Source organism: Centropristis striata, chromosome 9, assembly GCF_030273125.1.
Source record: "Centropristis striata isolate RG_2023a ecotype Rhode Island chromosome 9, C.striata_1.0, whole genome shotgun sequence".
In the NCBI taxonomy this organism is placed as follows: domain Eukaryota; kingdom Metazoa; phylum Chordata; class Actinopteri; order Perciformes; family Serranidae; genus Centropristis; species Centropristis striata.
Genome location: NC_081525.1, coordinates 35495818 through 35520746, shown reverse-complemented (window position 1 = coordinate 35520746; position 24929 = coordinate 35495818). Strand labels below are relative to the sequence as shown.

The window sequence follows — 24929 nt, the reverse complement described above, 5'->3', positions numbered from 1 at the left end:
ATGTATGCAATAGCTTCATGCTGTCATAGTCTGTTATATTTATTAGCTCCTTTATCAACAGATACAAAAACAAAAAAATATTTTTTTAGTTTTAACATTTCATCAAGCTTGATCTCACCAAGAGGGTCTGCACTGGATGCTGCTTTGCTGACCAGACGAAGGCAGGAGGTGCTGGGACCGGGAGCTCCTGGAGCTCCAGGGGTAAGGGCCTCACGGTGGGACGGGGACGGGGTACCGGACTTGGACAACGGAGACTGGGACTTATCCATCTGTAGTGAAATATCAGAAAAAAAACCCACATGGCTGATCTCTCATCTGTTTATGACACTGAAGCTCTGACCTTCAGAATCTGTCACTTTATGAATAAACTCTATGGAAAGGCACGGACATAGCCGTCAATATAGTTTGATAGGATAGGATTAGTTACTGTAAAATATTCATAGCAGAACAGCATAGCATAGCTAAATCTGCTATTTTATAACATAACAATTTTAAACAACTTTATTATATCAAAAAGCATTTTGAAGTTAGCAAAATCTCTTTCGAGTGGCCAGTTGCACCGGCGCTACCATAACGGTAAGGTTGGCGCAACCTACCATCGTTAAATTTGCTATTTTATAATTATTGACAATTTTACAAAAACAGTTACACAAGTGGCCAGTTGCACCGGCGCTACCATCAAGGTAAGGTCGGCCCAACCAACCACTGAACGCTGTTTTATAATATCAAAAAAGCATTTTAAATTTTGCAAAAATTGCTATTTTAATAATATAACAAGACATTTTAATCTTACAAAAACATTTTGCCTACCCAGGTCTCTTCACGGACAGCCGGGTGAAATATAGCAATTCTGCTAAGCCTGTTTGTACAACCATCTTCTCATGTCTCATGTTTCATGTTGCAATGTTTAATGGCTCTGTACTGTCTGTCCTAAATAAAATTCATTCATTCATAAATGATAGCACACATGTAGCAGAACTGGACAACCTAAGAGTAAAGAATGAAAAAGAATAAACTTTTATTACAAAAGAAAAGAGGCTGAAAATCTTCAGTCATGCTGTCTATTACAGCCATGCATTGGCATAAAGCACAAGCCGTCTGTCTGTCTCACCTGTGCAGAGTCCTTGGACTTCCCGGGGGTGGGGCTGCGGGGGTTTGGGGTGGAAGGGGCTTCTCCTGTGCTCGAGGAGCCGGGGAGCTCTTTCCTGAGGGTAGGAGCCCTGTCTAACCCGTTCCCGTGTGGGGAGTGAGCAGGGCTGCCTGCAGGAGAGTTCGGCTCCTGAACGACAAACAGAGACAAACCAATTCAGTCTCGCCCTCAAGTCCATTTTACAGCATTTCATCATTATGACATTTTCTGTTTAAAAAAAGGATCCTTGTTCTTAGAGGAGACAAATTATGCTCCTTTTCAGGTTCATACTTTTATTTTGGGTTTCTACTGGAACTACCTCCCTCGCACCTAAACTTGCTGTATAATCAAGGAAGACATGGAGATCTCACTTTTTACAATACTCCTAATGCAGCATTTTGTAATTATTTTTTCGTGACATTTTTTATCATAAACTCATTTTGTTTTAATATTTTCATGTTATGTCTATTCAATGTGAAGCACTTGCTCTCTGCTGCACTCCCCCAGTTTTGATTTGAGGCTACCTTGCTCACTTTTTATTGAGCAATGTGAAGCACTGTGTGCTGCATTTCATGTATGAAAGGTGCTATGCAAAAAATGTTTATTATCATTATTTTAATGGTGCATTATTGCACCGTACTTCCTAATTGCCAAAACACCATATGACCTCATTTGGCAAGACACTGTGTTGGCCAATCGAATGCGTGCAACCACATGTTTCTGGTAGATGTTTTAATTTTTATGTAAACATTGCTACTTTTCAACGTAATTGAATTAAATTCTTGTAATCATGAAGTTTCCCCAGGTAAAATTCCCCGATGTAATGTTATAAACCACCATGCAGTGCTTTTGGTGACTGATAAGCCTTCAAATTACAGCTCTATTACCCCAAGTGGAATTCCTGGATCATATTTCATTGTTTCAACCGTTTGTACCTGAAGCAACATGCCCCACCCCGCAGGCCCTTGAATTTAAAAATATGGGGTTCTTTCAGTGTGTGAACACCCACTAATTGTCTCTTTCTTAAAAAAAAAAAAGTGTGCATGTATGTGTAAAAACTCAGTAATTTGGTATGTTGCAGCAGCTGGTTATAGATTTCTAAAATACACTTAGTTAAAGTAAAATGCTGCAGATCCTTCCCTAATGGATACAACACAACCCTTGGTGTTCCAGTCTGTGCTGTGATTTGTAAAGGGACTCGGAGCTCAGGAAACATTACATGCAACAGTAGAGATTGTCACTGTTGCTGGTACAGTAGTGTATGGACCTGGAGATAATGTTGCTGTTACAGCTGCTTTCATCACTGGAGCCACTGTTGAGCCAGCGCTGCCTCCCCCAGAACAGAGTGCTGGAGTAAGCACTTCTCTCTGGGTCACAGTGATCAGCACAGACATTTTAGTGCTTACACACACACACACACACACACACACACACACACACACACACACACACACGATAATTTTCTCAAACAGCCACACAGAGGCATTTACATTGTGAGTAGGCACTACGCAAACAAGAATAGATGCACATACACACATGCTGGCATGTATGTTCAAATACATGCAAGTACATTTTCTCTTAAAGAAACACACACACACGCACGCACACACACACACACACACACACACACACACACCAGAGACTTTGCCTCCCTTTTTCTGCTATTACCCACATTTGTCACATTTTTTTCCTTTCTGCTTTTATACCAGTTTCCAAATCACACAAGAGACCGGTTCTGCTTTTGTGTGCAATATCAAAATACAGAGGGCTTAGATAAAACATATTTTGGTACACTGCGTGAAGTATTTAAAGAACTAAAATATTCCAGGGGCATAAACGGCTTTGCATATATTAAATGAAGCAGACTGCAGTTATCTAATGAGAGAGGGGAGGAGAAAAAGGGGGAAGGTGAAGCAGGGTGAGAGGAGAGGGAAAGAAAGGGGAGAAAAGAAAAGAGACAGTGGATAGATGGAAGAACGGACACTTCAAGAGGTTGGAAGGAGAAAAGAAAAAAAGAAGAAGAGAGATGAGAAGAGATAGGTAGGTGTGTGTGTGTGTGTGTGTGTGTGTGTGTGTGTGGACAGACACGATTCACGGGAAGAGAACACAAACAGCAGTGGCTGATAATGAGCTTACATAGGAGCTCTTCCTATTTACAAGGAAACTGCAGCGGAAAGCTATACTAGCTACATACCTGCTGACTTGTTCACACACACACACACACACACACAATCTCTTCTCACTTCATTTGTTGATAACAACAAATGGAGGCGATTTATTAAATTATGATATCAGGTTTAATAAGTTGTTACAAAGCAATTACTATTATTTATACAGTCAATTGCAATTACCCAATAATGTGTAAGATAAGATAGAACTTTATTTAATCCTATAATTCTTGTGCCAGAGATTGATATATCCAGAATATACATGAATAAAAAACAACAACATTACACTAAAATAATCCTCAAGTAAATGAGGCAAAAATAAACCTGTCCATCTGAAAAAAACAAAAAACAAAAAATAAAAACATCACATTTTTTTAAAAAAATACCAAGGACGTGAAAATGAATGAATGAATGAATAAATAAATGAATGAATGAATGAATGAATGAATGAATAAAATCCTAATAAAATGCTTTCCAAAACTGACCTCACTCTCACACACACAGTCAAAGTTTCACCCACATTCACAGATCTGTGTTTTAAATTAAACTATGGGCGGCCAGACAGACAGACGGGGTAGTGCAGAGGATGGAGGGTGGTTCCACACGGTGCCAAGTACATCTATAGTTCCCGCGAGCAACACTGGTCCTCCCAACGTCAGATTCATGTGTTATTCATGTGTGGGCTGCAACACAGTGTCAGAGAGCTTCTGTAGGATAAAATGCTGCTTGTAACTTGTGGCTTTGTAGGGAAATCAAAGATATTTTCTGCGACAGGGATGAACAGCTCTCACACAAGGACATAGCTGTGAGGAAGTGTGTGGGAGAAAGTGAAGTGAGAGTTCTGTGGATGAGTTGAATATTTTCCATAGAGGAGATGGAAAATTGTGAGTAAACATTGGTAGGGAAGGTGGAATGTTTTTAAAGAGGTCAGAAGAAACTATTAACTATTTTGTTATGGGAAAACAAAAACATGTTTCTGTGAGCTCTGTGAGTGTGTATGAAGTTTCTGGGAAGTTACCTCATTGATAAACACGAAGCCATGAAGCAAACACGAGACAGAAAGTTATACGCGTCCCTGGTGGGCAGTGGTGGAAAAATATTCAGATCCCTTACTTAAGTGGAAGTACTAACACCACACTTCAGAATCACTCCATTACAAGTAAAAGTACAAACGTATCAGCATCAAAATGTACTTAAAGTTGAAAAAGTAAAAGTATTCCTTATGCAGAATCTCCCCACTCAGATTGTTTTATATATTCCAGATATATTAATGGATTATTATCATTGATGCATTTATGTAAGCAGCATTTTAATTTTCTCAAGGTTTTAACTAGTTTATTAACTGTTATAAGGTTTAATAAAAAAATCAAAAAAGGCTTATCGCTTTTAATGTATCATGTTTTTCATGTTATATCTCGACCTGAAAATGAACTAAAGCTAGCAGCTTAATGTAGTGGAAAATATTTGCCTCAAAATGTAGTGAAGTAGAAGTATAAAGTTACATTAAATGGAAATACTCAAGTGAAGTACACATACCTCAAAGTTGTACACAAGTACGGTATTTGAGTAAATGTACTCAGTTACATTTCACCACTGATGGTGTCAGCAAGCAGCCAGCATTATCACACAATCAGACGAAATGTATACAATAGTAAACCGCTCTTGTTACATTTAGTCGTATTTTAGATGGGAAACCACATGTGCCATGCCCCACAGAGTCATTTTCTATCAGCTTCACTTGCCAAGGAAGTAAACAAAAACCCCAGTAGCTTAATTTATATGTTTAAAGTCATATATACACCTGCAAGGAATGGTTACAGATTATTTTGTATAATTTATCAATTAGCTTTTGAGACAATCCAAGCTGTTATTTAAATACTTCTGAGATCAAGCTTTACACCACATCAAAAGTGTGGGTTAGTGTGTGCAGGCATACACACAGATGAACTGAAGCATTCACTTTACTTTAAAACTGCAAAAACTGAGTTTTTTTTAGCCTCTGGGACAGGTCTGAGTCCAGAGGCAGAACTATACATGCAGCAGTGTTCAGTTTCTATGCACCATATATCTGGGGGAAAAAAAACTCTTAAACTGCAGATCCGCTGAAACTCTGAGTTCTTTTAAATCAAGGTTGAAGATTTTTTTTATTTGATTCTGAACTTCATTAAATCAAATTATTATTCATTTCTCACACTGCACTGTAATGTTTATTTTTGTATTTTATACTTGTCTTCATATTCTGCTTGTTTTTACTTTATTTTCCCTTGGCTCTTTAATGGCTGTTTATAATTGTGTTTGAGTGCCTTTTTGTGCTGTGTTTCTTTTGCACTTTGTCTCAATGCTTTTGATGTTTTGTGTGAAGCACTTGATTTGCCTTGGGGCTGAAATGTGCTATAAAAATAAACCTGCCTTTCTTTGCCTCTGGAGGGCAGTGGACACAACCCACTAAAAATGATCGCTTTTTAAGTTGCTATCGTAAATTTGTTGGCAAGCAGTTGCTTATTTACACATCCAGCAGAAACTAAGCAACACTGTGAACACAAGTCGGATATTTTCTCTCCTTTTAGCTCTGCTTTGGTCTCCACCAACTCATAAGTGAAATATCTAGGTCCCTATCAAGCTTGGTAGGTTTTTGAAAAGCTGATAATAAGGCTGGAGAGCGAACCAAGTTGGGCTGTAAAAAATATAAACACAGAGCTGAAAGTGGCTAAAAGGTTCTGCAGAGCTGAGGGGAAGAGAGGAGCAAGGTGATAATTCTCTGTGTGTTCTGCGAGAAGATTGGCTTTGGGTCCAATTCCCCCCCAAAATTAGGCAAAATATTTTACAGCACGCATGAGTCTCTGTTTACATCTTCCAGGCAAAGTTTTGCAACGAGTAGTACGTTAGCCAGTAAAAGAAAGTATCGTTATACAGTCATGGAAGAAATTATAAGATTATTGTTTTCTTCCATTTCTTGTTCATTGTAATACCTGGTACGAATAAAGGTAGATTTGTTTGGACAAATATAATGATAACAACAAAAAAGCTCCTAAGAGTTTAATTTAAGAGCTGATATCTAGCCATTTTCCATGGTTTTCTTGATAATGATTTTGGTTATTATCAAGAAAACCATGGAAAATGGCTAGATATCATCTTTTCATTTGGATGCAGTGATGCCCATTGAAATACTATCGCTTTTTGTCCACAGGGGCACCAAAATCAACATAAAATGAAAGTTCCTTCTAATTGCTCTTATTATGAGGAGGTCAAAAAAAGTTTTAGATCGGAAACTTACTTCATTGGAGACGTCTACTACAAGATTGTCTTCACTCTTGTCTCCGTCGCTGTCCTGGGGAGCAAAGAGGAAACATAAGAAAGGAAAAATATTCTTAAAATTTCTCCAAATCCGTTAAAATAAAAATGCTGTTTCATTGGTTGCTTTTTCTCTCTATCACCCACACAGACAGTGCAGTATATACTGTAAGTATACATTCAGAACTTTAATAATAAAGATGGAAACACACACAAAAAACATGCACATGCACACACACAGATCGATATATCAATATCACTGGCTGCACTTTGCTTCCTTCCACTGTCTGTCCTCCATGCAACATTAAACACAGAGATACTGGATACCATATATATTCTCACCAAACAACTCACTCATACAAACACTATTTCGATCTCTCTCTCTCTCACACACACACACACAGACACACACACACACGCTTGCTCTTTCCCCATCCATGTTACATTTTCGCTCTTCGTCTAGCCATCTCTATATCTCTCTCCCTTTCTTTGGGGTGAGAACGATGGCACTTAGTCACCATGGCAACAGCGCTTTGATGTGATCATGGCCTGATATTCCTATTGACATCAGTGTGGAGTGACATCAGTACCTAATTATACAGAGCCAAAACGGGGCTGTCTACAGTCTATTCCTAGACCAAAAATACAGAAACAGGGAGAAGGAAAGAGGAATGGAAAAAGAAGAACACTTAAATTGAGATGGAATAAAAATTAAAAGAAAACAGGAAGAAGACAGAGCGAGAGGGGGAAGTAGAGGAACTGAGAGATGGCGATAAAGAGACAGAGATATAGAAGAGCAAAAAGGCAAACAGAGAGAAATGGGAGCTGTAATGCAGCTCGACAGACAGAAAGAGAAGAAAAACATTCACAGAGTGGAAACTATCTGTGCTTGTTCTCGCTCTGAACTAATGGGAAGATTTGGACTGTTGTTGTTGATGCCAAACTGATTTAGCTGGAGGCCGTCTTGCACAGACAGACTCCCAGTGTCAATCAATCCTCCAGACTGCAAACACACAGCCATCTAATTCATTACAGCTATCTGCCTTGGCCGTCTCTCTTCTGGCACCACATCGCCTGTGGCTCCCTGCTCTTCCCCATCGGACCCATCCAAACCAAACATGACTCTAATTGGCCGCGGGCCCCCCAAACCCTGTGTGGCCCATAATGTCATAGGCTATATCTTACATACACAACACACACACACACATACACAAACACAGACACACACTTTGTGACAACTTTGGCATTTATACATGTGGCTACACGTGGAAGAAACATTTAAATTTCAAAATCATTCTCAAGTAAACGTATCAAAATATTTAAAAAAAAAATAACAAAAGTTAAAGTAATTAGTAACTAAAGATGTTGGAGCAGTTGAGTAAAAAGTACAAGTAAGTAAAAGTATAAAGTGGCATAAAATAGAAATACTGTATTTAAGTAGTTTGCCATACTTGTACTTGATGATTTATGCTACTTTTACTTACTTGTACTTTTTATTCAACTACCCCAACAGCTTTAGTTACTACATGGTTGCTCATTAAGTTGGAATACATTTAAAAAAAAATCTTTTTCCATGAAATGATTGTGACAATGTGATTTTCTCTTGACAGTTTTCTTCTCAAAACTGTATTGTTCAATCTCTTCCAAACATATCACAATGAAAATGAAATCACAATCAACAGAGGATTGTGTCTGATAACAAAATTATTCCAACTTCATGGGCAACTGTGTATTTACTTTTGTTCCCATGCCGTACTCAGCTACATTCCACCACTGCTATTTTCAAATAATTATTTACACATGTACATTTATAGCACAGTAACTATTAATTATTTTCTGCATGTTTATGTTTATTTACATAATATTTCTAAGTTTATTTTTCTACTTGTACTTGTCTACGTGTGCAGCTGCAACTACGCAGTTTCCCCTTGGTCTTTTAAAGGCCAGCTTATCTCTTCTCATAAGGACAAGGACACACAGGAGCACGTACATAGGAGTGAGGCGGAAGGGGCTCCTTGTCATCACAGCGCCTCCTCTTTGCCTCTGCTCCTCCCTGTGAGGAGGAGTAGCCTCCTGATGGGCCCTGGCGCTCCTCAGTGGGCTGGCTGTCTGTTGAGGACACTGACTTACTCTGAAGAAAGACAAGGGCAGAAACACAAGTGTTAACACACGAGTCCTTACTGACTCGACCACAGACAGATATGGAGGGACAAAGGAAAGTAAAAAGAGATAATGTCTTGTTTTTAATCTTGTGTCTATTATGACGCGTAAAATTCAGATGGAGGGCAGGAAGGGATCAATCCATATACTGCACCAATTGGAAATAGAGGAAAGTGACTACATAACAGGTTTGGATAAACCTGCATGCAGCAGGTATTGTGAGGTATTGAAACTTATATTGGATGTGACCCAAACAAAAAGCGATTTTTCCCACAACTTGACTGATTTACCTGTGAATGGTCCTGATCGTTATAAGAAATTACCTCGTCCTCCAGACCTCCTACTAGATGGTGAGCCAGATCCAGAATCTAGAGGATTATAATAACTATTTTGTGTGTCGATGGGTCCAAGTCGACTGCTGCCTTGTCTTATGCCTGGGTGGGCAAATTAATTTCTGGTGTTTTATATTCCTTTTTCAACTTAAATATGTCAGTGGATGCACCATCAGGCTTTTAGCTAGCTAACAACTTTCAACTTCTACTTTCACAAGGTCTGGAGACACGCATTTAAACACCTGATCTTGGCTAAAAAAATGTGGAGAAATTGTCCGTTGAACTGGTCCAGACTTTGAGTTTTTGAGTTTAGAGGTTTTGAATCTACGTCTGACGCGATTCTGTTTGAGTTTTTTTTTTACTTCTCGCCTGTAATACCAAGTAGTCAAACAGCTATAACAGCACAAATCAAAGGCATTTCTTCAATGTTTATAGTCGTTGTCTCTGAACCTGCCTCCAGTTGCCTGCCCTCCATCTGCAAAGCTCGTCCATGTATGTCATTATATGCAGAGACATTAAACACTTGATTTCACAAACACGGCATTAAACAAACACATAAAACACAACTTTGTCCACTAAAGTACAGGTCATGATGTGAAGAAACATGCACACACAATCACTCTGTGGACATAAGCTCAGGTAAAGAAGGAAAAGCCTACTGAGCAGTAACACAAACATTAATAGAAAGCTCCATAAAAATGGACATGATAACATCTCACACAGACACACACACACACACACACACACACACACGAACACACCCAAAGCAAGAACAGCAGACATAAGCACAGGTTTAGACATAGCCATAGAAGCACATAGGACAGCATATAAAGCTAATTAGTGGCCTCCCCTCGACACACCAGTCCTCATGTAAAATATGGCTCTCATTATTGGGCAATAAAGCTGTGCCGGCATATTTACAATACAGCCTGCTCTGGTGCTCAGCACTCAGAAAAGCCGATCAAAGCATTGTGTTGTTTTTGCAGGGGCCAGAGGTTCGGTGAGGGCCACTTGTCATTCTCTGTCTCCCTGTGGGGAGGACAAGAACAGTGAGGGTTTAACACACCAATGAGTCACACAGGAAGGAGCCCACGGGGCCGACAGGAAGGAGCGCTGGACAGAGGACAGGAGAAACCACACAATGGACCTCAGTGCGGCTCAACAAACTTCCCTCTCTTCTTTCTTCTTCTTCTCCTCCTCCGCCTTCTTCCCTCTTCTCCTGACTTCCTCTTGCTGTCCCTTTTTTCCCCTCCATTTAAAATTCCAACATGTTTTACTGATGTGGGGCTCTCTGACAAATGCCAATTGATATGCATCTCTCCCCTGCCTCCCCTCCCTTTCCAAATCGCGTATTGCTTGGCTAAGTTCAGCACAAACCTCAACTCATATGAGAAATATTTTCCTGGTGCTTAACAATCAGCATTGTGTTTTGCAATTAAATTATGCTAAGGGTTTCATTGCGGATAGAGAGAGAGGGAGGGAAAGTTAAGTCAGTAGCGCTCTTAAATCATTTTCATTCCGCAATAAAAGCAAGAACAAAGACTTGCTGGTATTTTTTTAACAACCTTTCCCTCCCTGTTTTTCATGCTCTTTTTTCTCTCTCTTTCGTCCCTCTCTCTCTCTCTCTTTTTCCTCTTCCAATTTCACTCTCCATCTCCCTCTAACCCTCTCCCCCTCTCTCTATGTTATCAACAGTTACACTGATGAAGGCCAGCTGTCCATTGCAGCCAGTACAGTAAGTGAGTGTTCACACGGTTTCCATAAAGCAGAGCAATCTGCAGCCAGAGAGAATAGGACGAGCCATAGACGTCCACTGAATTTCAATCAGCCTATTTGCACTGCATTAATTCTCCAGGCGATTAACAGGGACTTTTAACTACAGTGACATAAAATATGTGTAAAACCTGTGAGGCAAGATGGACACTTGTATACATTTCATTTTTCACTACATGTTGCATTTAATTTATCTAAGGATTGATTTTTGCTTTTTCTGTCAGAAGTGCAAAAGATAAGTTATATAATGACCAAAATGTGAAGAAGTGACAGTGCTGATGTTATGTCAAAAATGTCTATGTAATGTGTTGCAGAGATATCTTCTGAATTGAGCTTGCTAACCAGCTAGCCTCGTCCAGACCTGTCTTGTAATACCACTCTTACCTCAAGTGGCAACAATGAGTCACTGTAGCGTCCAGTCTGCTCTCAGTCAACATGAGAGGATGAAGAAGTAGAGCTGCGCCGAGGGCTTGTCAATGACGTTGAAGGTTAGGCCTCCGGTTATTGGCAGAATAAATATAAAGATTGCTGAAGCTATTGGAAATTGACCATTTATTCACCATTCAAACAAGGTGCTCCTGACAAAGAAAACAACTTATATAAAAAGAAGAGCAAACACTGGCATGTTTTCCCATCGCTGAAGACAGCTCTTAGTGAGTAAAGAGATGATGCTGAACTCGCAACCTTTCTTTTAGTAATATCTAATATCTGCTATTTGGCAAAAACTGATCTTTAATGCAACTAATAACAAAAAAAGTGGGCCTAAAAAACAATCAGTGGTGATCGTCTATAACTGCTTTTTATGTGGTCTCTTCTTAAACTGAATTAAGACAGAAACTCATATAATCAGTATACCATCAACACTTCCCTGCTAATTGTACTAACCAGTGTACAGAATCAGGTTTCATTAGGAACCAGTTCTGGAAAGATACTGTCCACAAGTCCATTGTGAAAGCATATTTTCTAAAGGTCGCGGTATAATTCTGTCCTTAAAGTGACAGCACTAAAACAAAACAGACACGGTCTGCTCAGATTGCTCTTCTATCCACATCAACAGCTCTTTGGTTTTCCAGTACAGTGGTTTCACTAGTTAACAGAGGGCACACAAAGGACTCATTTGAATGTGTTACATTCCCCCCTCTGTGGTCCCTACAGTACTGGCGGTTGTGAAACTCTTCCACAAATATTAACTAACGATACAACAGAGCAAGTTCTGTTGGGAAACATCTTTTCAAATGTATCTCAGTGGTGTGACATTTGGAGTGTTTTTTCTCATCACTCAAATAAACACTTTTAAGCAAGAGTGGCTCGTTTCAACAGACACCGACTGGCGTGTTTTGGGCAGCGTTTGTCATTAACTTGTTTTTAATCCTTTCACTTGTTCTGTAAGTCTCGTAGATTACCAGAACATTTGTAGTGCCGAGAAACAAACAGTTGCTTGTTCATCCATTCACCCAATTTGTACTTTCTTCCAGAGACGCTGTGAGCTCAGATGTTAGTGTGATGTAGAAAACCTTGAGGAGCTCAAGGTTGATAGCGGCGAGCAGCTATTGTGCTGGTGTTGAGCTGTGCTGCTGCTGGCTGAGCTCCAGCAGTACACAGCCTTTTTTAGAGGCCACTTTACAGTGCATCTCCATTTCCCTCAGTTTATCACTGTCACACACACACATACACATACACTGAAATGTGGGTGTAGACAACACTTACTGTACGCACACACACACACAACTACTCACCCTGCTGGGTGCTCCCTCTGGGATGGGGGCGGAGAAAGGTAAGGAAAGAGAAAAAAGAGAGGGTGAGAGAGAGGAGTAAAGAGGAAAAAAGAGAGAAAGTTTGACGTCAGTCCTGATAATAATAACAACAGTCCCCTAGTCAGCCAAGGTTAGACTGAACTACAACCGCTCCTCTCTAATAAAGATACAGACTCACCATTGTGCCTGATTCTAGTCTCCTCTCTATCTTTCCCTCTCTCTGTTCTCCAACCAGACAAAGCTCGCTGTCTTCCCCGGCTGCCTCTTTCAGCGCTCACTATCTTTTCACTCATTCTTCCTCTCGTATGTAAGAACAGAAACACACACAGCTGCAGACATGCATAAGCTCTCACACAAATGCTTAGCACGCCAATATGAACACATTGATCTCTCTCTATCTCTCTCCCTTTCTACTCTCACTCATTCCCTCTTTTTTCCTCCTCTTTCTAGCTCTCAGTTTATTCATGAGAAAGTCTCTCTTGGCTCGTTGCCTGAAACAGAGCGCAAAGATAAGATATTCTATCGGGGTGAATGAAAGTTCATTGGGAGAATGCGTTTCTCCTGCATTTACACAAGCGCCATGAATACGGCCGTCCATATTATGACAGCAATCTAAACAAGGAAGTTCAAATTCAGTCCAAAAGGTGACTTGCTGTATAAATAACACAAAAGCTGCCAGTCACAGATGATGTATAGCATTGCTTTGCATTTCATCTGGTAGAAAATAATAATAAAAACAACAACTATGTTTCTTATTCTGTAGCTGTTTCTCAGAGTTTCTCCCCCTGCTGTTTCGTACCCATTGTAGTATGAAATAAATTCAGTGGAAACACACAAATGAAATCTTCACAAGTACATGCAGGAATACAAACATCTTATGAAGAAGAAGATTATTCTTGTATCTTTTAAATCTGATGGTTTCTTTCTGGAGGATTTCACAGAGTCTGCTTCTTTACTTTACTTTAATTGAACTTGCTAAACATCTTCTCAGCATTTTCAATTCTGTAATTGATTTTTAATGATGAAACCTTGGACTGTATAGAGAATAGACAACAGGTCTCCACTTCCTCTCACTGTACTAAAGATAAGCCAAAATATGCCTGAAACAGCCGCTGCCATATTGTGCTGGTACCATCATTTGAAGCCCAATCAGAGCACAATTAAAGCTGTCAATTATGACATAACACCCCTGTTTTATGGCATCAAATAACTACTGATGCTTGAACATACATCAGTGAGATAAGAAATACCTAAAATGACAGAAAACACCTTTGGGGAAAAATGTATTTGATGTGTATTTTGGGTTTTTAGTTTGGTCTATGCCCCTTGTGCTCACATTGAAAAGGCGGGGGACCTATAATGCAGGCAGCCACCGGGGGGCGATCCAGATGTTTTGACTCCACTTATCCATCTTCATATACAGTCTTTGGATGAAACCTATTGTGTACACTGACCTAAAACAACTGCAAGTACACAGATTTTCACTGCAACTATTGTTTCCACTGTTGTTTCCCTCTAGCTTGGTATCTCAACCGAGGGAGTACCAAAAAAGGTTGGAAAAAAAGGCTTGATTAAGTTGAGTACAGCCATGGTGACCATGCAGTGGAAATGGGGCATATAATATACTTTTAGTTCACGTGAGGGCTATGAAGGCAAAAACGCAGCAATAAGGAACAAAATTTGAGCTGCTTAGGTCAAATCTGTCTTTTAATAACACACGTTTCTCTAATATCAATCAGAGCAACTTCCTATAACTCTGGTTTTTCAAACAATGGCTCATCTATGTAGCTAATGAAAGAAGGCTCCCACAAGATCAGAAAAGATCATCTAGCTTATTTAAACACGAAACAACAAAGAATCAATTTTATGAGTTATGTGTAATTTGTTGTCATGAGCAGACTTCATTAGCGGGCTACAGTGCGTAAATGTCAGAGTCTAACTCCCCGCTGCTCCTGCTGAATATGGCTCTTGAAGACCCCTTTGCCAGAATATTTAAATCTATTTTTGGAGACGATGTACAGGATGAAAGTCGACAGTTCTTTACCTCTGAGATGTTCAGCATCAAGGTGGTTACGCTCATCTTTGGAGGCTAGGTGGGCCGAGACACCCAAGGCCCCGGTCAGCGCAAGAAGCCCTGAGCCCCCCGCGCCCAGGGACAGGCCTGATGGGTGAGGCGTCAGAGGGATGCCCGGGGCATGGTGAGACAGGTGTTGGAGCTGCTGCTGCTGTGGCCACAGGGAAAAAGGGGAGCGGGGAGGGATGGTTTCAAACAAAGGGGTGGGTGGTTAGAAAAAAACAAGGTAAAGAAGAAATGAATAAAAAATAAGCATGAGAAAGTGCAAAGGAAAACAGTGTTTCCCACACCTAGACTTTACTTGGGAGAGCTGCCCAGGTTTATAAACACCCGCCAAAGTATATTTGGCGACCCATTTTAGAATTTTTTTATAATTTAAAAAATATATATCTTTCTGAGAAAATGAAGCCATCGGCAATCGATTAACTTGTGGACAATCTTGCCTCGCTCTGCAGAGAAAAAGGCATAGAAATACATACTCTAGTATTATGCTAGAAGACCTGGACACAGTTGAGTTGGGGGAAGTGGGGGTTGTGCTTGGAAAAGGGAGGTTAGAGAGATAGGAGAAAAGGAGAAGGTGAATAAAATGAAATCCACATGGAGAGCTCAACAGTGAGAGGAAAATAAGATGAAGGAAGATTGGATGTTAAAGAGATTAGTGGATTAAGAGGTGAGAAAGATGGACACCAAGAACGAGGAAAAGGAGAGATGGGGAGAAGGAAATGAAATGGTCAGGATACACAGAGAAAGGAAAGAAGAGAGGAGGAGCGGAGATGGAAAGTGAAAGAAAGAAAGAGAGACGGTGAAACAAGTAAGGGGATGAATGGGATTTATTATGAAGGAAATGCAAGAGGAGGAAGATTGAGAAAGAGGCCAGGGGAAACACAGAGAGGGTAAAAGAGAGGGAAGAAAATGTTTGAGTCAGAGAGTAAATAATGGGGAGGAACAGAGGGAAATCACGGTGCAGGCAGTGAAAAGTGAAGGAGAATTAGATGAACAGGAGGGAGAAGATAGGGGGAGAGGGTAAATGAGCGCAGGAAGAAGGAGGGAAAGTGTGCAGCGGAGAGAGCAAAAGATAAGGCACAGCCAAAAACAATGAGAGGGGAGAAATGAGGACAGGGACATAGGAGGAGGAAGAGAATGAGAAAAGGAGAGATGAGAAAATCCAGAAAGAAAATGAACGGAAAGATAAAGAGGGAGCGGAAAAAAGCGAGGATGATGGAGGATAGAGAGAGTAAAGGGAGCAAAAGAGCAGCTACAGATAAAGAAAGGCTATTATCCTGAGGGGAGCATTATGATGTGTTTTTGTGTGTTGCTTTGTCAGGCTGGTGCGTTCGACACACAAGCACACACCTTGGAGACAGCAGTGTTTGTAGTGCTGGGAGGAACAAAGGGCTTTAAGTAGACAGTAATGTGATCAGTGCTCTGACAAGCTCTGGAAAGCCCCAAAGGCACTCAGGAGCATCACTGTGTGTGTGTGTGTGTGTGTGTGTGTGTGTGCGTGTGTGTGTGTGTGTGTGTGTGTGTGTGTGTGTGTGTGTGTGTGTTTGTCTGTGTGCAAGTTAAGACATGTATGTGCAGACAATGTGTACAATATGTTGGGCTTCAGCTGATCACATGTTATTAAATGGAAGTATGAGTGTACTTTGAGTGTGCCAGTTCACATTTTAGCTTTATTTTAATGTCAAATGTCTGTTGTCTAGAGAGAGTGTTTCACACCAAAACCTTAATACGTAGTTGTAATTAAAGCAGAGCACACCATATTGTTGTTGTACTGTAAGCAGACAGTAATGTGATCAGTGCTTTGAGAATTAAAGCTCACTGATCTGATAACAATCACTGATTTCTTTCTCTTTCTAAGAATATTTGAGAGGAGAGCTCACATGGTTTTAACTTAAGGGAACTAGCTGTCCTAGGGGTGGAAAATGTGTTCGGGGAAGACAAAAAAAATACATTTTGGATCAGAAGGTAGACTTTCCCTGAGAAAAAACAGGCACACGCACACGCAGCGAGAAGATGAAGTGCAGCAGTCAGGTGTTACAATGGTGTCCCAAAGCAGTGGTGGGATTTTACACTTTCTGGTGTCACCGGCTCCCCTGACACTGCCAGATGGTTTGTTACACAGAACCATCTGAGAAGTAATCATGTGAAAAAGTTTTGAAAAGGGCAGGTGCTTAAAATAGAAAAAAGAAGCCTGGCAGGTGAGTGGATGAACCAACTGTCAATCACTGTCACACTCACCTAAACCCCACCTGTAGCTGCAAGTAGCTTCTCACAAGTTGCATGATTTGCATGATCGTGATCCTGTGATTCTGGCGTGATCACATGATATCACGGAAGTGGACTAAAAACATGGAAGCATCAAATAATTTAATTTCAGATTTTTTTCTTTACAGCGCCGTTTAATTCATAACATGCTATGAACGCTCCCCAGCATTCATTAGTAAAATAATACCTTGAGTGATGTTTATGTTAATGCCTCAACTATTTCATGATCAATTTTTACATATTTATATGATAATTTAATCAGCTGACTCCTGCCATTCAGATTGGTTAGATCACCCTTGCTTGGTTTGTATGTGTGGGTGTGTGTTTGTGTTGTCAAGATGAATGGAGGTGACTCACCCCGATAATGGCGTTGAGTTCAGCCATGGTGACCTGCTTGGCCCTCTCCACGGCTTGGACCACCTGTTGCTGGTGCTACACACACACACACACGCGCGCACACACACACGCGCACACACACACACGCGCACACACACACACACACACACACACACACACACAAATTGCACATAAAGAAAACGTACACATACAATTCCACAAAAAGTTACATGTCTATATGCATATATTGCATTTACAGTCACACAGCAAGAACCATTACTGAACCAAACTTGAGAAAAGGTGTTAAAACAGTCAAACTCTGCTTGCACACAGTGTATAAATATAAATCCTGGATTGGGCAACCATGCATTCACACTGTGCAAACACTGACAGAAAAGTAACACACACAGAAAGACACATACTGTACACACACACACACACACACACACACACACACACACACACACACACACACGCTCAAACCCACGCTAACTAAAATCTCAGTTCTGTTTGCACAAAATCCCAATGTAATCAGTCACACAAACGCAAATATGCATGTGTGCAACAGTGCTTTCTCTCTCTCTCTCTGTCTTTTTCTCTCTCTCTCTCTCTGTCACACACACACCCACACACACATCCACCCACCCACACACACACACACAAGCACACACTGTCAATATTGATCAAACTGACAGAGCTGTGACCTTCCTGTCTCCAGGGAGCGCACTCATCAGTGCACACTCACACTCTCAGACAAAAAGAAGTGTGTCTGCTGGTTTGTACTCCGATACACACACAAACCACAGTCACACGTTAAACCAGCACACACAGTCACACACTGACTATACAACGATTTTTTTAAAGTCAGTATATGTGCAGCTCTTACTTATTTAAGTCGTATGAAGCAGACACAAATAAGAAGCGGTTAATGAGAAAGGCTGTCCTTTTTAATGATACAAGGGACCAAGGAATGTCTCTGTATTTAATTTAAAGATAATAGGATTTAAATAGGAAACAATGCAATTTCATAATACTCTTAAAGAGATCTTTCTTTATTAAGTTGGCTCTAATAACATAATAAGCAGTTCTGTATTATCTTCAGGGACATGGACACTTTATACAGATTTTTACATGTTTACACAATGATGGGACCATTATTAATGCCACATAGATCAGCTGGTTGTCAGCTGAATTAACTATATTTGTATATCGTATTCATCCCCATTAGTAAACAATGACGACAATGTTTCAGACGGATTTCTTTAATTTAAAGATCTGTCAAGTGTTTAACAAAGATATATGTGATTTGATCAGGTATCAATAGATTTGTTGATTTTTTTTTTTTTTTGCTTTTTCAAAAACAGAGGATGACTTATTGAGGCAGCTTGCTATTTATACATATTATGTGAAAAAATGCCTAGAAGAAATCATGCTGGTGGTCACACCAAATATTGATATGATTTAGATTTTTTTTGCATTCTTATTTTACAGCATTATTTCACACCTGCCTAAAACTTTTGCACAGTACTGTATAGTATGACTTATTTATTCTACTTATTTATACACTTATTGAATTTCCATCAGAGACCATAGATCCCACTTATCAGCTTTATTATTATTTACTGTTGTTTTTACTGTAGTATACATATTTTTACATGATTCTTTCTATGTACATTGTTATTATATATGTTTTGTGGTTTATTTATTATTCTGAATGGAAACAAAATGCAATATAGGGTAACACTTTACAATAACCATCATTTATGGATGGTAAATAGACCATTTATAAATGGTAAACAGATAGTTTATTAATGTTTAATGATCATTTATAAACCCTATATAGGCCATTTAGAATGGTAAATAGAAAATGTATTAATGTTGAACTGTAATTTATAAATGGCAAATAGATGGTATGTTAATGTAAGTTGATAGTTACTTTACCATAAACAAACAATTCCATTATAATTAATAGTTTATTAATAGTTTTGCACTCATTATAACATTTTTAACACCATATTAAGTATGTAAATGATTTCAAAATTATTCTTATACCTTTAAGAAATTGTTTGAAAACATTTTAAGATTAAATATGTATAGAATTTTGTAAATGGTTAATAATTGGTTTATAAACCATCTATAAACATCACTTAGATGGTTATTGTAAAGCATTACCCAATATAGGCTTGTGGAGGTGAATAATCATCTTGTGATTATGTGTGTGCATATTTGTGTTTATCTGTAAGTGTGTCTGGCAGTGGTGATACTTACCTCTTGAGAGAGGAAAGGGATGATCTGAGCGCAGATGGCACTGAGACGCTTGACAATCTCCGCCTGCGATGGGATGAGAGAGACAGAAGGAGGGAGAGGAGGATATATGATCACGTCGCAAAGCATAAGATAATAAATACACAATGAACACAGCATATGATACACCTTTACAGTGCATTAAGCCTCTGCTGCATTAAAACATCTTTCTAATGAGCAAGAAGTTCTGTCAGTGACAACTCTATGTGACAGAAGAAACATGAGGGAGCGAGCAGCCGAGGTGGCGAGATGAAGGTGTCATTAGAGCTCCAGTCATCATCTGCTCTTTTAGCACCTTCACACTCTCATTTAACTCGCCTCACACACTCAGCCTCTCTCCGTCTCTTTCTTTCTTACTCACATGCACAAACATATGAGCGAACAAACGCACATTCACAAAAAGCAAAAAACCTCTAAGAACTTATTTCCCGAGCCCTTCACCTGCTATTACATTTGTCTGCTTCCGAAAACTCATAAAAACCATTAAAATGCTCTTTTCTTACCTCCACACACACACATACACACACACACACACACGTGGCAAACCTAGTAGCCATCCGCAGCGTACAGCTGCCTGCACACATAGAAACACAAGCACACACTCTCTTTTTGTCACACACATACAAACACACACTGAACCTCTGCGGTGTGTCTAATTCTATCTGTCTGAGTGCCCTCAGCCTCATTTTGTTCTCTTCTTCACTCAGCCGTTCTCTCTTTTTCTACAACAGCTCTCACACTGAGCCATTATTACCCTATTCATCCTCTTCCTCCCATCCTCCCGACCTCCCTTGCCCGCTTTGTCTCGCTTTCTCCCATCTTTCTATTTTTCCATATTATTCCCTTTCTCTCTATTTTAATTTATCCTCCCTCCTTTCTCTAGGCTGTCCTTTTTATTCCTATAACATCAGTTGCTTTCTTCTCTTTTTTCTTTGTTGCCCTGCTGTCACACAGCCATACACATTCTTCTCTTTTTTCATTTCTCCTCTCTCTATATATTTCACTTTCCCTCTGTGTCCCCCACTCCCACCACTAATACATGTTTCTGGCACTTGAAGATACTGGAGAAGAAGAGAGCAAAACAGCAAAGGGGCGATGGAGGGCAACGCAATGAATGACAGGGCTGTATACACCATCATGCATAGGCTCACACACACACACACACACACACACACACGATCAGCCTGTCAGTTACAGCCAGTCTCATCATGACTTCATAAACTGCCTATCACCAGACATACAGCTCTGTCCCAAGGACAGACACAGTCTTATCACATCATACATGTGTCAACGTATGCATGTGTGTGTGAGAGTGTGTGTGAGTGTGTGTGAGTGTGTGGGTGGTTGTGCCAAAACTCATCAGTAAATTTGGAGAGATATGCATGTCAGGTGTGTGTGTGCTGACCATAAAGTGACAGCGAGAGAAAGGAACAGACAACAGAAGGGAAGAGTTTTTACAACATTTTTTTTTGCTGTTTTCATTTCTTTAAAGCCCACTGCATGTTTGCAGAGATGCAACCATTGATGGCATTGTGCAATGTTTGATTGCCATGTTTCATTAATTGTGTTTCTGGCTTGGAGAAGAAGCTGGACATGACTTTGGCATGATGTAAGAGGTTAACGGGCCCGCATGTGTTGTTTGTTTACTGATAAAAGTGAAAGAAAATGCCAGCCTTTTGGGATTATTACACTGTCTCAGAGGAATATCAGTGACAAAAATGTTGTCGCTAATCTTTCACATAAGGTGCCCTTTTTGTGTTTCTAAGTGCTAGGAAATAATTCTCAGTGAATAGGTACTTGTTTGTTTGTATACATTTGTAAGATTGTGTTTGTGCTCATTCAAGATAGTGTAATGAAATACTGAATGACTTTAAAATAGTTATATATATTTATGAAGATTTTTTCTGTTTACCTGGCAGTTAAAGGGGACATAAATATATACAAAAACAAAAACTTTGATACTGCTTTCAACTTTCGACCAAATTGTTATTTTGAAACATCACAACCTATGTGTTTCTCTGCTAGACTCAGCTTTATTATAGATATTATCTATTGTGAATCAGTTGTTCTCTGCTCACTTATATCTCAGACGGCAACTACACCAGACATTTGCCTCCTGAATAAAGGTCAAGTGAGAGTGTCTGGTTCAGTTTTGGCCAGATAAAAGTCAGTCTGGACTGATGCTGGACCACAAGTCAGAAGTCAGAACTGGACAGAACCGATCTGTTCGGCCTGTGAAGCTGCTTTCATTTACTGTTTCTAAAAAGGTGGCTGTAACTTTTATGGAAAGCCACACAAAAACCTGCAACTGAAGCGATATCAATGAGAGAAGCAGAAGCAAACAGAACAAAGAGAGCTTTTGCTCAATTATATGAAAGCATTAAAAAGAGCAAAAAAAAAAATGCCTTCGGAGCAGTTTTCAATCAGGATTAGCTCTATTCTGTAATACAACAGAGGGTAAATCAGCCACTTTGCATGGCCTTCATAGCTAAAATGTTTTTCAGAGACAGATTCAATTTACTACAATGACTTTGTCGGTGATTATTGATAAATGAATCTCCCAGTGACCAGTTATGATTCTGATATTGATTAATTGATGCATTATATAAGCCACATGCAGCACAATTTAGGAAATGTTAGCATTCCACTTCCATGTTTCATGTTTCTGTTTGCCCATTATAATAGGTAGGAAGTTTCTATGGCACTATGGACTGTAAACTGAAAACTAACTCAAGCTGCATGAAGCTGCAAAGATGGATGAGCCTTGCACTGTGTTCTCCTTCTCTGCATTTAAACTTTGAGTGAAATGACTGTCCTGCAAGAGGATGGCTTAATGTCTGATCTGCGTTGTTTATTCCTAATAAACCAGCAGTTATTTCAAGAGTGCAATCACTGCCTTGCTTATAAACAAACACATTTCTAGAATGCTCCAACCGGCAAAATCCTGCTGTTCATTTATTGACCGACTGCAGAAGAGTTAACACCACATGCTCCAGCAAGATTTGCTTTAGGTCCCATAGGATCCTGATCCCAGAGCAGTCTTCTAGTTGGGTATTAACCCTTTCACATCACTGTCCATTTTTAAAAGTCATCTTAAAACCTATTTTTATTCCTTGGCTTTTAACCACGCATGAGACTCTGCTCTTGTTTTTAGTGTTTTATGGTTTGCTTTTATTTATTGTTTTTTAAATTGTCTTTTAAAAAGCAATAAATCTATTTATTTTAGTGTTTATTTCCTGTTTTATTTACTTTATTGTCTCTTGTTCTGTTTGTTTATGTACAGCACTTTGTTGCGGCTGGTGTTGTTTTAAAGTGCTTTACAAATAGAGTTGAGTTGAGTTGAGTTGAGAGAGTTACACTGACTCCTTTGAGTAACTGTTATTAACAGAAATATCAATTAATGCAAGTTATACCATAAAAAACTACAATCATTGCATATTTTGTACTTGCTTCATGAATGTGAACTCGATTACAATGTTGTTGATCATCTTCTGCAACACAACAGCAGCGTGTTCTGGCTGAGAGGCGGTGGATGGTATTCTGAGTGGAAGACGCCAGTCAGCCGATGGCTTCACAATAGAGTGAAAGTGAGCTGGGCTGAAGCAGTCTGAGCCGGGCCAGGTGTCAGAAACAACACGGCACAGTCTCGTTCCACAGCCCTGCCAAAGCACAGCCACCGGGGAGTACTGGCAGAGACTGGCCGGATGGAGGGATGAAGGGATGGAGGGATGAATGGATGGGTAGATACAAAGGAAGAGAGGGGGCTGGTCAATAAACACCTGAGGGCAGATATGCTGCCAACTGGCATGGGGACAGAGAGAGATGGAGAGAGAGAGGCTTTAAGTGAAACAGAGATAAAAAATGTAGGTGAGGGACGGGAGAAAACAAAGGATTTTAATTTAAAAGAGCAAAAATAAATTATTCTCAGGAAAAAAACAAAAGATAGTGTAATGGAAATTGGGAGAAAAGGTTACAGAAGAGGAGAAAAGGAAGAAAGAGAGAGGAACTGAATGACAAGGACAGCCTGTTCCAGAGGCTGTGGTGCATATTAGCCTCTCCGAGACACACACACACACACACACACACACACACACACACACAGACACACACACACACACACACACACACACACACACACACAGGCAGTGTGCTCAGACTTGTCATCTCGTCATATAAGTCAGGATGATAACCAAAACCAGCAAAACATTATCTCACTGTCTTGTTGCTGCATAAAGACATACACACACAGACACAGACACACAGACACACACACACACACACAGACACACACACACACACACACACACACACACACACAAAACTTTCTTTCCTGAACAGAACCTAATCGAATTCAATGAATCGCCTTTATTCAAAGTGAGGATTTTGTTCTGTTTTATCATTATTTAAAGGCGTTATAAAAGATGACAACAGACATTCAAAGATTCATTCGAAAAACAACTCAATAGTTGCTTCTATTGTAAGAAATAAATAAATTATACATCTTAAATTTAGTACAGCCGCAGAGACAAGAAGCAGCATCCAGCACAGAGATCTCTGCAACTTGTTAGAAGTCGAGAGTTGAGCACAGTTCAGCTTTCTTGCAAATGAGCTGCAATTTGGTTAAAAGTGTGTTCACCTAACGTTGCAGAATTCTAAAGCTTAGTTAGACTTGCTAATACTATTATTTTGACTCCTCTATATGCATCTATTGAGTTAAAAAAAAGTAAGAAAGCTCTGTAGCTACACACTTTCCCTGAAGTATATCAAGTGGCTCAGTCTTATAATAGCAAAATTATAGCAAAAAGAATAAAGCATAGACAGCAACTAAGACTGTGTCATCCCTGGGAGGTTTTATAATGAGTATCAAGGAATATGGAAAACAACACTTCATATAACAATAAGAAGAATCTTATTAACTATTTAGGAGCACTACAGTTGGCTATAGTAAGCATTGAAATCTGCACTGTAGACAGTGATGCTGAGATTCACAAGTGTGTGTGAAAGCATGCTGTGCGTGTTCCCAGCACACAAGTAAATGGATGCAAGAAAAAGGGTTAATATCAAGAAAAAAACACAAAAGCAGTATGTGAATTCAAAACAACTAAACAAAGAAAATGGAATAAAAAAAGGAAATTGCAGCAGGTCTTAGTTTGTGCGAAATAAATGTGCACTGAATTTTCCAATAACTAGCCTACTGTAGATAATGTGACCTCCAGTATTATCATTAAAGTTCAAACATACAGAATAAAGGTCATACTTAGTGTCCCAATGCATACATACTTCCTTGTTGAGTACGAGGAACAGAATTCCAACCAACAATGCAATTCAGAGTTGTGCTGT

The 24929-nt window shown here is 39.6% G+C and overlaps 1 protein-coding gene across 2 annotated transcripts in view; it reads right to left on the bottom strand.

Moving 5' to 3' along the window:
- Window positions 1-24929, bottom strand: part of tle2b (TLE family member 2, transcriptional corepressor b) — a 96262-nt gene that overhangs the window by 12509 nt on the left and 58824 nt on the right. For both annotated transcript variants that reach the window (XM_059340622.1, XM_059340621.1), the window contains 8 exons: window positions 19554-19616; window positions 17307-17381; window positions 14652-14832; window positions 12590-12606; window positions 8579-8719; window positions 6572-6625; window positions 1112-1279; window positions 119-269 (listed from right to left, as the gene is read on the bottom strand). In XM_059340622.1, coding sequence (XP_059196605.1) covers window positions 119-269; window positions 1112-1279; window positions 6572-6625; window positions 8579-8719; window positions 12590-12606; window positions 14652-14832; window positions 17307-17381; window positions 19554-19616 — 850 coding nt within the window. The remainder of the gene's footprint in view (window positions 1-118; window positions 270-1111; window positions 1280-6571; window positions 6626-8578; window positions 8720-12589; window positions 12607-14651; window positions 14833-17306; window positions 17382-19553; window positions 19617-24929) is intronic.